This window comes from Pollachius pollachius (assembly GCF_949987615.1).
Source record: "Pollachius pollachius genome assembly, chromosome: 15".
Taxonomy (NCBI): domain Eukaryota; kingdom Metazoa; phylum Chordata; class Actinopteri; order Gadiformes; family Gadidae; genus Pollachius; species Pollachius pollachius.
In genome coordinates this window covers 15745647-15758155 of record NC_136948.1, presented here as the reverse complement: position 1 = coordinate 15758155, position 12509 = coordinate 15745647, and the positions used below count along the sequence as shown (strand labels likewise).

At 50.3% G+C, this 12509-nt stretch overlaps 1 protein-coding gene across 1 annotated transcript in view; it reads right to left on the bottom strand.

The window, feature by feature from the left end:
- LOC307086939 (AT-rich interactive domain-containing protein 1B-like) overlaps positions 1 to 11883 on the bottom strand; it is a 41406-nt gene extending 29523 nt beyond the window's left edge. The window contains exons 1-3 of the mRNA XM_079752286.1: positions 11797 to 11883; positions 8889 to 9068; positions 1416 to 1725 (exon numbers count right to left, since the gene is read on the bottom strand). Coding sequence (XP_079608412.1) covers positions 1416 to 1725; positions 8889 to 9068; positions 11797 to 11878 — 572 coding nt within the window. The 5' untranslated portion in view covers positions 11879 to 11883. The remainder of the gene's footprint in view (positions 1 to 1415; positions 1726 to 8888; positions 9069 to 11796) is intronic.
- Positions 11884 to 12509: the final 626 nt, after the last annotated feature.

Here is a 12509-nt window from a genome sequence, read left to right as displayed (position 1 = left end):
AAAGTTCCGGCGTGTGGCAAAACACTGCTGCGTGTGCTACGGCTTTTTCCCGGAGCCCAATTCATCACACCTGGCGTTACTTTTACGAGGGACACCTGTGTTTTAAATGATATGCGGCCCATTTCTCCGGATAATGATGGATAAAATAGATACCCCCACCCCCCCCCCCCCCATGAAGACGATTTAGCATCATCGCCAAACGACCCGCGACTGGGATAGAGATGAATCCGTCACTGCGGCTTTAAAAGAGCCCTAGTCAACACCGCCCGATAATGAAGTGCCAACTGGAAGAATCCAGGCCGGCGTCGTCTCTCTAGGCGGCCATGTTGTTCAGCTCGGTTCTCCCCCCTTAAGAGTTCAGTGAGAGTTTACTGCCCACACAATCCCCAAACAGCCGCCGTCTCCGACGCCAGTGGGAGACACACGCTCACATTATTCAATAGACAAATGCTAATGGCGCAGCGCATAACAAAAACAACAACAACAACAACAACGACCCATAACTCATAAACCCAACCATAACAGCGGTGTTGTTCCATGTTTTTGTGTTTGAAGGTGCTCGGGGGAGGGGAGGGGGGGGGGGCATGTCTCCATCTCACTGGGGATGTCATACTAATGTCTGCATACGTCCGCATTATGGTTTTGGGGGTGTGAGTGATGTCGTAGGTGGGGGTTGATCCCATACACAGAGCGTTTACAATCCATCATGCCTCCTTGCCAGCGACAAATGGCGTCTGGTGTTGTCGCCGGCGATCAAAATGTCAACGCTGCTCCTTTAAAACGGCGCCTACAGTCAACCTCCGAGATTACCTTCCACATTTAGAGCTATAAAAACAGGAGCACACACTTTTGTTTTCGTTTTTTCCCCTTTACGTTTCCCTTCCCTGCCAGGGACAGAGACTATTTTCTACCGCGGGAGAAATTCGGTGGCAGTGAAATGGCTTTGGGTGCTTTTCAGCACAGCTCCCCATGGACATCCCCGCGGAGAGAGAGGCGAATATCCAACAATGGATAGAGCAAAGTGCCTGAAACCCCCATATTCTCTCCAGCGGGGAGAGATTGTAATGCTTTGGTGGCTCCTCGCCTCCTAATCCCACTGCTTTCTGGTGCGGTAGAAACTATGGTATCAATTCAGGGCTTTTTTTCTTCTTCTTCTTCAACTTCTTCGTACCCGTTGTCAATGTCACTCAGGAGATCGTGGCTCGGTTTAACTCTATGTGGGGTGACTGCTAACACTTTGTCACACACGCTCTTCAAAGCTGTCGCGCAAACTGAAAGAGATACAGCTCATCCAATCTGCATTATACAGCATTCACCACTCATCACACAAAACAACAAGAAAAAAAACACACTATGGTTTCCAATCACTTGAAAGATTACCACTGTGTCCACTGCCATGCACAAGCCCCTCCTACCGGTTATGGGCGATGGCTGGGGAGGCCGGAGCCGCATCCTGGGCCTTGCGGTTGGAGTTGCCCAGTGAAGGAGGACCCATCCCTGGGCCCGACGGCTGCGGCATGCCGGGGGAGCTGGGAGCCATGGGGTGGTAGGGCCGGCCCTGGCTGCCCATGGTGGGGCCCCGGCCCCCGGGGGGAGGCTGTCCGGGCCCCTGGCCGTGCATGGGGCTGCCGGCGTTCATGCCCAGGCTGTTGGTCATGCCCGGCCCGGGGACGCTGTAGCTGGCGCTGGAAGTGCCTCCGTAGCTGGACTGTCGGGGGTAGTTTCCTGGAGGACGGCATGAACGACAGGGAAGGGTGCGAACAGGGTCATTGCACGGAGGGCACTAATGGGGCTGTGTTTGCAATCACCAGCGGTGTGTATCTGTGTTTACTCTATCAATGTGTTTTACATATTTTCCCATCGTCATTTTTTTATCCCATTATCTTTTTTATCTTCCATAGTTCCATGTATTTTATTTTTGTTTTCCATTATGTGCCTTTTCCTTACTTTCATTATTGGAATAACCTTGTATGAGCGCGTGTGTGTGCTGTCGGTGGCCGAGTTGCTCTGTATGTAGAAGCGCACTAAGATGTATGGCTACGCGATGGCCTTCATAAACAAAGGGAGAGGCAGCACTGCAAATTGGCAGCAGATAAGAGCGGGGATTTACTTTGTTTTTCAAAGAAAGCGCTTATTAAGTACCTGCTGACTCGCCATCTGCTATTCACACACCTATATCAGCGCAAGCCCCTGTTTCATCAAACTTGCATATATACAGTATATATAATGTAGTGGAGTATGTCAAATAAATATTAATGTCACACATTCACAACGGAACCAGCCTTCAGAGCTTTTGATTTCATGGCCACTGTGAGGCACAATTGCACACGCTCCATAAAAAAAAAAGGGAAATGAAATAAAAAGTACGATATAAATGCAAAAAAAGAACTTTCCTGCTCTCTATACGTAGTCGCGGACACGCTGTGTGGTTTGGGTGACATTTTTCACAGCTGTAGGTTGCCGGATGGCCATGGGAACAATTGCTGGGCTTAAGGCTGACTTTGTGAAACACTTGAGAAGCATTCTAATCTGCGGCTAATGCCTTCTCCCCTGCCCTGGAGGGCCACAGGGGCCGTGGTGCCAGCAGCCCCGCTAAGGCGCCCTTAAACCCCTCCATTTTGGCTCCCAAATCCCAGCTCTACTCCTACACCAGCTGTTATGGTGGCAGGAAAGAGAGAGCGAGAAGAAAATAGAGAGAGAGCGAGGAAGGAAGAGACACAGAGAGGGAGAGAGAGAGACAGAGAGAGAGAGAGAGTCCTTTACAACCAGAAACATGCCTGTGTGTGCTCTCACACATGCAGACCTGCAGAGGCTCAGGGAAGCAAAAAGAGAACGGGCTGTTGATGTGCCTTCAACGCCGTGTGCGCACACACACACACACACACACACACAAGAGTGGACACTAACACACGCGCAAACACACAAACCCACACACACGAGCAGACACACACCCACACGAGCGTGGACACAAAGACACACACAGACACTCAAGCACGCATTCATGCAAACACATACGAACACACATACAAACACACACAGTCAAGGACACACACACACACACACACACACACACACACACACACACACACACACACACACATCTCATCCGGTCTGCTCTGCAGGGGCTGGGACTTCAACAGTGATGGTTCCATCCAAATCCCCCCATAAAATGGAGAGGGGGAATGTGACGTCCGCTATTGTGAAGGGGGCTATTTATTTTGATTTGATTAAGGGCGCTTTAGTCGGGCCTCACAGCCTAATCCACTGAGAATAAATGTCTGGAAAAGGGGATCAAGTCCCTTTAAAACCTGAAGGCTTTTTAAAGGGAAAGTCGAATGACAATATTCTGTGATGTAGAAGCGGGGGGGAAAAAGAAATAGAAGGACCGAACCAAAAAAAACACACACACTCCACAAACTCCCAAAATGGAAATGAGTTCTGTGTCCTCCAGCCGCGTTCCACCGAAAGGCCCGCGAGTCCCACGCAAAGAGCGAGAAAAATAAAAAGAGAGCAAAGCAAAAGAACAGAGAGAATGAGGAACAAGAAGCAGGAGACGGAGGAGGGGAAAAAGGGGAAGAAAAACAGCCGAACCCTAGATATCCATGATAGGATTTATATTAAATCAAAACACCAGTCTTTCCCAATGAAAGCTGGCAGCTCGGGCTGAATTTGTCCAGAAATTGTGATGAAATCTGCAGCAGTGGGAGATGAGAAAAGAAGAGACGGATTAGATGTTGGGAGGCTTTGGTGCGCTGGTGAGCAGGGCACGGCTGACACCTGTCAGGGCTTTTGGGGGGCTGCAATGGGGGGGGGGGGAGGGGGGCGAGCTGCTGGAAGAGAAAGCTTGTGCTGCCCGCAAATGCTTGAGGTTAGGTAAGAGAGAGCGCGCGTCTGTGTGTGTGTGTGTGTGTGTGTTACAGCCTATATACTATATATGCATGCTTTAAACAAAATAAGGTTTGGAGCTCATCCCAACCCACGGAGAGAAAAGTCCCTTGCAGCTCCCCCCCCCGCACCCCCAGGGTGAAGGATGGCATCCAACAGAGCTGAAAGCCCTGGGAACGCTGAGCCCTACTGCTCCTCTGGCTTCTCTTCCAGCCCTCCATCCCTCCCACCCCCGTCCTCCGAGGCTCCCGCGGACAGGATGCAGCACAGCTCCAGGCCCCAGCAACCCAACTCTCTGGCCTCCTCTGCGCTGGCCAGCTGCTGAACTCCATGTCATGGCCTCCTGCCACAGCATTCTTCCATAAGCTGCTCCCTGCTAAACACTACACCCCACCAAGTCGGCTATAAGGGGGGCGGTTTGAGTCTCCAATCACCTCCCGGACCGCTGTTTGCATTCCCTGCAGCCCCATCTGGATCGCCTGGTTGTGTGAGAGTGTGTGTGTGTGTGTGTGTGTGTGTGTGTGTGTGTGTGTGTGTGTGTGTGTGTAAGTATTTTATTTCTATCTTTGGCAGCCGAAGCAGAAGGCCCTCCAGTGTGTTTGTCTGGACGCCTGCGTGATGAGTCCTAAACCGCGGCGGCGAGCCAATCGCGGTTCGGGGGGGGGGCGATGTGTCATTAGGTTCGATGCCGCGTGGTGCTACAGATGTTGGAACGGAGCCACCGGCTCGGCGATGGGAGTGCGCGCTGACGGGAGACGAGAGAAAGCCGGAAGTACAGTGGATGTGTTTTAAGGGAAAGCGCGGCTGCGGGTCGTCCAGTAAAATAAAACGCGTTTTCGTGTTCCGTTGTTCCGCCGTTGGTCTGAACGCACCGCTAATTCCGGACTCTCCTCTGACGCTATCGCTGCCGGCACACCGAAATAGTTCACTCCCTGGACTGGAAGGGAGAGGAGAGGAGAGGAGGGGAGCAGTAGGAGGACAGTAGAGGACAGTGGAGAAGCAGGGGAGGACGTTGTCATTTCTCATTGTCCTGTCCTTGCACCTCGCCAACGCTTTTCTCTGCCCGCTAAGGCTGTGTGGGTTTGCCTCTGGGAGGAGAAGGAGGTCGTATTTATAGAGCGCATGGAGGCTGCGGTACGGAGAGAGTGAGAGAGGGGTGGACAGAGAGAGAGAGAGAGAGAGAAAGAGAGAGAGCGAGAGAGGGGTGGACAGAGAGAGAGAGAGAGAGGTGGACAGAGAGAAGGAGAGAGGGAAGTGGGAGCGAGAGCGAGCGAGAGAGAGCGACTCGCAGCACTGCGTTTTCCAATTACATGGAAATTCCAGACCACGGTCACACACTCGGCAGGCCGGCCGTATTCCACGCTGCATTTAATCCCCGCGTGGTCCGGTGTGAGGGAGCCGGCTGTGTGACCAAACAGATTACCGGACGCGGACGCTTCCCTCAGCAGAGCGGGTCCGACCCGCGGCACACTAACAGCCGAGGCCAGCTCAACCCCCCTCTCTCTCCGTGCCTCTCTGTCACTCTCCCACTCTCTCTCTCTCTCCCAGCCTCTCTGTCACTCTCCCACTCTCTCTCTCTCTCTCTCACCATGCCTCTCTGTCACTCTCCAACTCCCACTCTCTCTCTCTCACCGTGCCTCTGTCACTCTCCCACTCTCTCTCTCTCTCTCTCCCTCTGCGTGCCTCTCTGTCGCTCTCCCACTCTCCCTCTGTTATTCCCTCTATTTTCTTCTCTCGCTCTCATTGTCATTCTCTTTCTTCGTCATTGCCCCTCTCTCTCTGTCATTCTCTCCCCATGTCCCTCTGTCATTCGCTCCCTCTCTCTGTCATTCCCCCCCTCTCTGTCATTCCCTCCCTCTCTCTGTCATTCCCTCCCTCTCTCTGTCATTCCCCCCCTCTCTCTGTCATTCCCTCCCTCTCTCTGTCATTCCCCCCCTCTCTCTGTCATTCCCTCCCTCTCTCTGTCATTCCCCCCCTCTCTCTGTCATTCCCTCCCTCTCTCTGTCATTCCCTCCCTCTCTCTGTCATTCCCTCCCTCTCTCTGTCATTCTCTCCCTCTCTCTGTTATTCTCTCCCTCTGTCTTTCCCTCCCTATGTCCCGGCGCAGAGTTGAGGTGAGGAATGATGGCCCGTCGCCCCACCTGGGAGGGTCGTGTGCACTCCATCAATAAGGAGCGGAACGCTGATTACATGGTGGTAATCTGTGAGCCTGCCAAGGACAGCACCGGGTGGGGGGCCGAGCTAGGAGCGGGGGGGGGGGGGGGGGGGTCGGTCCACATGTAGCCGGACAGGGGTGGAAAATGAATAACCGGCGATGTCATTAAAAAAACCTCTATCTTCTGCGTAAGAAATATGTATGCATGTGCACAGTGTCTCCCCTCCCCTCCTCTACTTGTACACACCCCTCCCTGGACCCTCTCCTCCTGCCCGCAGGCCTCCACACCCCCTCCCAGCCACCTCAGCACCTTTCCAGGCAGGTTATCTGTGGCGCAGCAGATACACCCTGCCGGGGTTCTGCCCATGGTGCTCACACGCACACACACACACACACACACACACACACACACGCACGTCTCTTATGCAGAAGAGAACTCCCTCTCTGGCTTTCTCTACAGCTCTCTGTCTGTGTCTCTCTATCACCCCCAGGCGCTGGCAGGCTGTAGTCCTGCCTCCCTGAAAGCTTCAGATGGTGGCCGGCACAGGGGCTGGAGAGAGTGCAGAGCGAGTGGTCATCACTGAGGCAGAGGGTGGGGGGGTGGAGCTAGTTGGAGGAGGCAGGTGATGTCTCGGAGAGAAGGAAAAGAGAAAAAAGTGAGTCGTGAATTGGTTTACCCTTTTAATGGCAACCTCACCCCTCTCTCTCTCTCTCTCTCTCTCTCTCTCTCTCACTCTCTCTATGTTTTCTCAACCGTCTGGCTCCCCAAACCCATTCATCTTCATCTTGGTACTATAAACACCCATTGGAGTTGCGAGCCAGGCCTGATTGCCATGGGCAGTGCTGACATGATGGCCAGTTTGTACCGTGTCCACCACACAAACATCTATTTAGTGTGTGGGGGGGGGGGAATGTTTTTTACTGCAGTCCCGGCTACTTTTCAAACGGAACATCTGAGGATGGTACCAGGGCACGGATCAGCTGTCTCTGTTCAGAGCACGAGAAGGTTGTACGTTACAGAACAGATACACCCAGAACAGATCTGGGTGCAGCGCTCTACCAACCATGAGCCATCAGCTACCAACAAAATAAGGAGAAAAGTGGAAAGATATGAACACCAATGCTGTCTTATGGTTAACTGAAAGAGGAAAGGAGGAGAGTGCAGGGAGTGGGGTCGTACTTCAACAGACATACTTAACACGGTGAAATGCTTTGCATACCGAGGCCGTACGGTAACAACTCTCGAACAATGCCGGGAATATAACTTTTTGCAGTCCAAAAACAAAATTCTAACTTCGAAAAACCCCGGTCCGCAGACACACACACACAGACGCACACACACACACACACACACACACACACCAGAGAACACACAGGGACCCACACACACAGATTGCGATAAAAGACTTCGGGGTCTTCCGATTTTGGCGGAAATGCCAAAGAAAACAACGACGAGGGTTCAGGAACCCGGAGCATGTTTCCATGCCGGCTAATGGCTGGCTAATTTGTTAGCGTGCTGTTGGAGAGGGAAGCGGATCAGATGGGGCTCTCATTAGGAACAATGAGAAGCAGATGGCTGCCATGTTCAACCTCTAGCAGGCCTCTGGCGGGTCCCCTTCAGAACAGACTCCGGCCCACCCTAAGACCCCAGAGGGGGCGAGGGGTACGTATTTACATGTGTCGCAGTCTCCCGAACCGTGTGTGTAGAAATATATATGTATCTAATATATAGAAGTGCACATATATATGAGAGAGAGAGATAATTAACTATGAGTGTGTGTGTGTGTGTGTGTGTGTTTGGATAGTAAGGAGGCCGTGGTGTGCCATGACAGGCTCGATGTGTTCTGTCACGGACGAGCACTTCCTCTCCCTTGTCACCCCGGCGCCCATTTCACACCGTCTGATCTACTTCACAGATTTATTACACAAATTAAGTCTTTCTCTTACTGGGTCAGCCCCCCACCCCTCCGCTCCTACCCGCCTCTTACTTTGTTTCTATTTTCTGTGTGTGTGCGCGTGTGTTTGTGGCTGTGTGTGTGAGTTTTGGCCTGCGTGCGTGTGTGTTTGAGTGTGTGTTTGGGTGTATGGTCTGTGTGCGTGCGTGCGTGCGTGCGTGCATGTGTGAGTGCGGGTCCGTGTGGATGTGAGTGCGTGTGTGACTGTATGTGTGTGTGGGTATGTGTTTGTGTGTGTGGGTTTGTGGGCGTGCAGGTGTGTGCGTGCATATGCACAGGTATGTGCGTAGGTGCGGGTGTGCGTGTGAGTTTGTGTGCGTGTGCGTCTGAGTGTGAGTGTGTGGTGTGTGTGTGTGTGTGTGTGCTTATACACTGGCAGACAGCCAAGCCAGAGTGACATCAGCAGATTAGGGCTGGGGGGTTGCAGGGAGAAAGGGATACCAAAATACCAAACGCAGCTATCCGTCAATATTACCCAATTCAGGGGGATGCCAGGGAGGATGGATGAGGGACTGGGTTGGGAATTAGCACATGGTAAAAAAATAAAATGAAGATGCCTCACAAATTGGGGGATACATATTTTGACTCACTAAACACAAAAAGCACAAACATATTTCCTAATTCCAAATAGTCAATTAAAGAACCAGGATGTTGAATATTTTAAGATCTGCATATCTTTCTACTGATGACCTGATCTATCTCTTTTGAGCTTAGTCAACATTTGAGGTGTGATGGCCCTAATGATTAGATTCCCACATTAGATTGTATATTATTTTAATAGTTAGTGTTTGTGAATTTGTGTGTGTGTGTGTGTGTGTGTATGCGTGTGTGCCAGTGTGCTTGTGTGTGTGTGTGTGTGTGTGTGTTTGTTGGATCAGACTGGCAGCTCTTACCTGGGTGTTCAAACTGTGATCCCTGGGGGCCGTAGGATCCTGGGGGCCCACTCTGTGAGTAAGGGCCCATGCCCTGATAAGCCGGGGCCCCAGGGGAGGGTAGAGGAGACACAGGGGGCCCCGACTGGGAGGAGGAAAACTGGGACCCTGTCAGGTTCCTCTGCATGTTGGACAGGAACCCTAAAACGCACGGGAACAGCCACATACATGCACAAGCACACACATACACACACACACAGACACACACACACACACGCATAAGCACACAGACACATACACAAAACATCCGACCAATAACTAATCTGGTTGGTAGACTGCCAATAGATGCTAACCTCATTTCCAATGAGGAGTCAGAGAGCATGGCTAGGGCAGTAAGGAATGATACGTTTGATAAATCCTGGCCTGGTCCCACTATACAGACTAGCTGTATAGTGTATATCAGACAGCCACATTTACTCTCAAAACGTAGAACAGTGTGTATGTCATATGGACTCAAAAGCCCAAGCTGGTTGGAGGTGTTATTGAGGCATGAAGTTGTGCTAAGTGGAGTACGTATAATAGTCCACCCCTATAGCTCTGAAACACTATAGACTATGGAGGCAAAGAATGGCTGCTTGATGATCAACGGTGGGTGGAGCGTAGGAGACACTCACACTGAAGGCTATTGTTATTGCCTCTGTACATATAATGTATGTAGAAGGAAAAGGGGAGTTAAGAGATAGGAATACTTATTTTTGTGTGTGTGTGTGTGTGTGTGTGTGTGCGTCTGTGTGTGTATCCATCTGTGAATGTGTATCCATGAATGTGTGTATGTGTGTGTGTGCGTGTGTCTGTGTGGGCACATTAATGTTTGTGTGGGCACATGAGTCTCTTGTGTGTTTTTGTGTTGTGTGTGTGTCTGAAGCTGCATATGTGTACGTGCGCCTGGCGGCATTTGGGCAAAGATAACAAAGTAAGCAGAATTACAGGCAGGCACGGTGGAGATGGAGAGAGAGGAACAGGACGGGCAGAGAGAAACAGAAGACACGAGAGGGGATGGCGAGAGAGAGAGAGAGAGAGAGAGAGAGAGAGAGAGAGAGAGCGAGAGAGAGAGAGAGAGAGAGAGAGGGCGAGGGATAGATAGGATAGGGAGAGAGTAAGAGAGAGAGAAGGTGAGAGAGAGAGAGAGAGGGAGAGAGGGAGAAACAGAGAGAGAGAGAGAGAGAGAGGGAGAAACACAGAGAGAGAGAGAGCGAGAGAGAGAGAGAGAGGGAGAGAGAGAGAGAGCGAGAGAGAGAGAGAGAGGGAGAGCCAGTGCGGGGGTGTTATGGAGGAGCGGTGCAGGCAGAGACGGAGCAGAGCGATCGGGGCCTGAAAGTGCTTAGGCTGCGAGCGGCGGGTTTAAGGAGCGAGGACATTATTGTAATGTTTTGCTTCCATTAGGGTAAGGGGATTCTGGGAGTGCGGCGAGGAAACACACACACACACAACAACGCACACACACGCATAAAACACACACTGTGTAATACCGTACTTTAAATTGCCTGGAAAATGGATGGGGAGAGGAACATTGTGCAGACAGCGCTGAAAGCAAATAACACGTTCAAGGATTTCTCCCATCCTCTCGCTCTTTCTCACACTATCTAGCTCTCCCCTTCTTTCCCTCTCTCGTTCATTTTCAATTCTCCCCCCTCCACACACACATTCACACACACACACACACACAAACATGCATAAATGCGTAGACACACCAAGCTGCCTCTTTCTCGCTTTGGCGAAGAGAATGAAGCCCTGAGAGGAACAACAACAAGCAGTTAGCGAGGCGAGGGGAATACAGCGCGAGGGATGGCGAGGGCGAGTCGAGGAGGGAGGAAGGAAAGGCAACGTGAAGATAGGGACTTAAGAAAGAGGGACATGCAGCAGGTTCATGGAAATGACGAGGCAGGGGAAGCTTTTAGGGAGGCAAAAAGTGTGTGTGAGTGTGTGTGTGTGTAAGGTTAGGAGGTAGGGGGCTGCTGTGGTGGGAGTGGGGGTCAGCCACTGTTTAATTCTAGCTTCAGAAACAGTCTGGAAAAAGGGCCAGGCAAGCAATGTGTGATGGGGACGAGACAGAAAAGTGTTTAAGACGCATTCAAGACGAACTTTAAATAACCCGGTTTGTTCAAGAGCGCCGGGCTGCGGACTGGGCATTCAGTAACAGGTCAAAGGTCAAAGGATGGCTGACTCAAGGTAAAGGACCCTAAGTGATCCCTAGCTGGAGTCGCAGCGCTTGGGCCAGATGCTTCTCTAAAGTCCTGGTCACACCTGATTCACTGCAGCTATGCAACAACCCGAATGTTCGACTTATTTCTTTGTTTTGGTGCTGGTGTTATTGTTAAGGATGAGTAAATTCATCTTGGTCATTTGCATACATTTTAAGGCCGGCATCTTTGGAAAATGAGGGGAAGGTCGGAGGAAACGTCTGAGTTCCTGTTTAATTATGTGTCTAACAGCTGATTGAAAGCAGGCTGAGGCAACATTTGCATGGGGAAGCTGACGACCACAAGACCTCAACACCCAGAGCTGTCTACAGTGAATTAGAGAAGGTAAATCAGCTCAGACAACTGGAAGGACGGAAGTGGAATAATCACACCCTTCAATTACACAAGATTCAGATTATATATCCGTGATTGTATATGATTATCTCCGGTTATGGTCATGGACAGTGTATCAAGCGATTAAAGGAAAACAATTGTTTTTTTTATCGATTACAAATGATTGAAGTTCGCAAATTTGTAAGTGAGTGAAATGTGTTTCTCTTTAACTGTTTTTGCATCCACAAAATCATCAAATAATGTGAAATAAAGTATATCTATTTACATATGCAGATCCCGTTGTGCTCACCCTACATAATAAACAGACACATAGATAAACACAAACACGCACAAACCTCTATCTTGTGCCATGGGTGAGCGTGTCATGGGGGACACTCCGCCTCCATCCGAGACGTTCCCAGCACTCTGTGGTGCCATGGTGGGACCTGCAACCCAAAACCAGGAACAAACATTAAAGACGGGGAAGGCAATTTATTTTGGAAGCATTTTATGTCATATTCATTGAATTTTTCTTAACCTGCTGACAGCAATCAACAAATCAAATGCTGTGATAAAAAAATGAAAAAATAAAATCTGTGGCTGTCTCAGGCCTGTACTAAGCCTGTCCGATCATATTACTCAGCCTGTCTGTTTATCTACCTTATGAACAGAGTAGTACACAAAGCTAGGAAGACCTATTGCTAAAGCTAGCATGCTAGTCACATGTTTTGGGGGAGTGGCTTTGAACTAACGGGTGGGGTGGGATTTAAAATAATATGTGACTAGAATTTTTAAAAAATCTAGTTTACTCTGCATGGTTTCTACAAACTAGCTTTAGATGAATTTTTAAATATGTAGGAAGATTAAAGAGTCACAAAATTGGGCACGGTTTGCTACATTTTCAACATTGCTATCAACCCTGCAACAAAGGTATGGATGTAGCCTCAAACAATAAGGTATTCTGTCTTTATTGCAGATAACAAAGGGTTTTTGTCCCAACCAAAAGATTTCATCTGAAATCCATTTCTCAGAATTCAACCTAATCAAAGCAAGGTCAGTGGGAAATGGA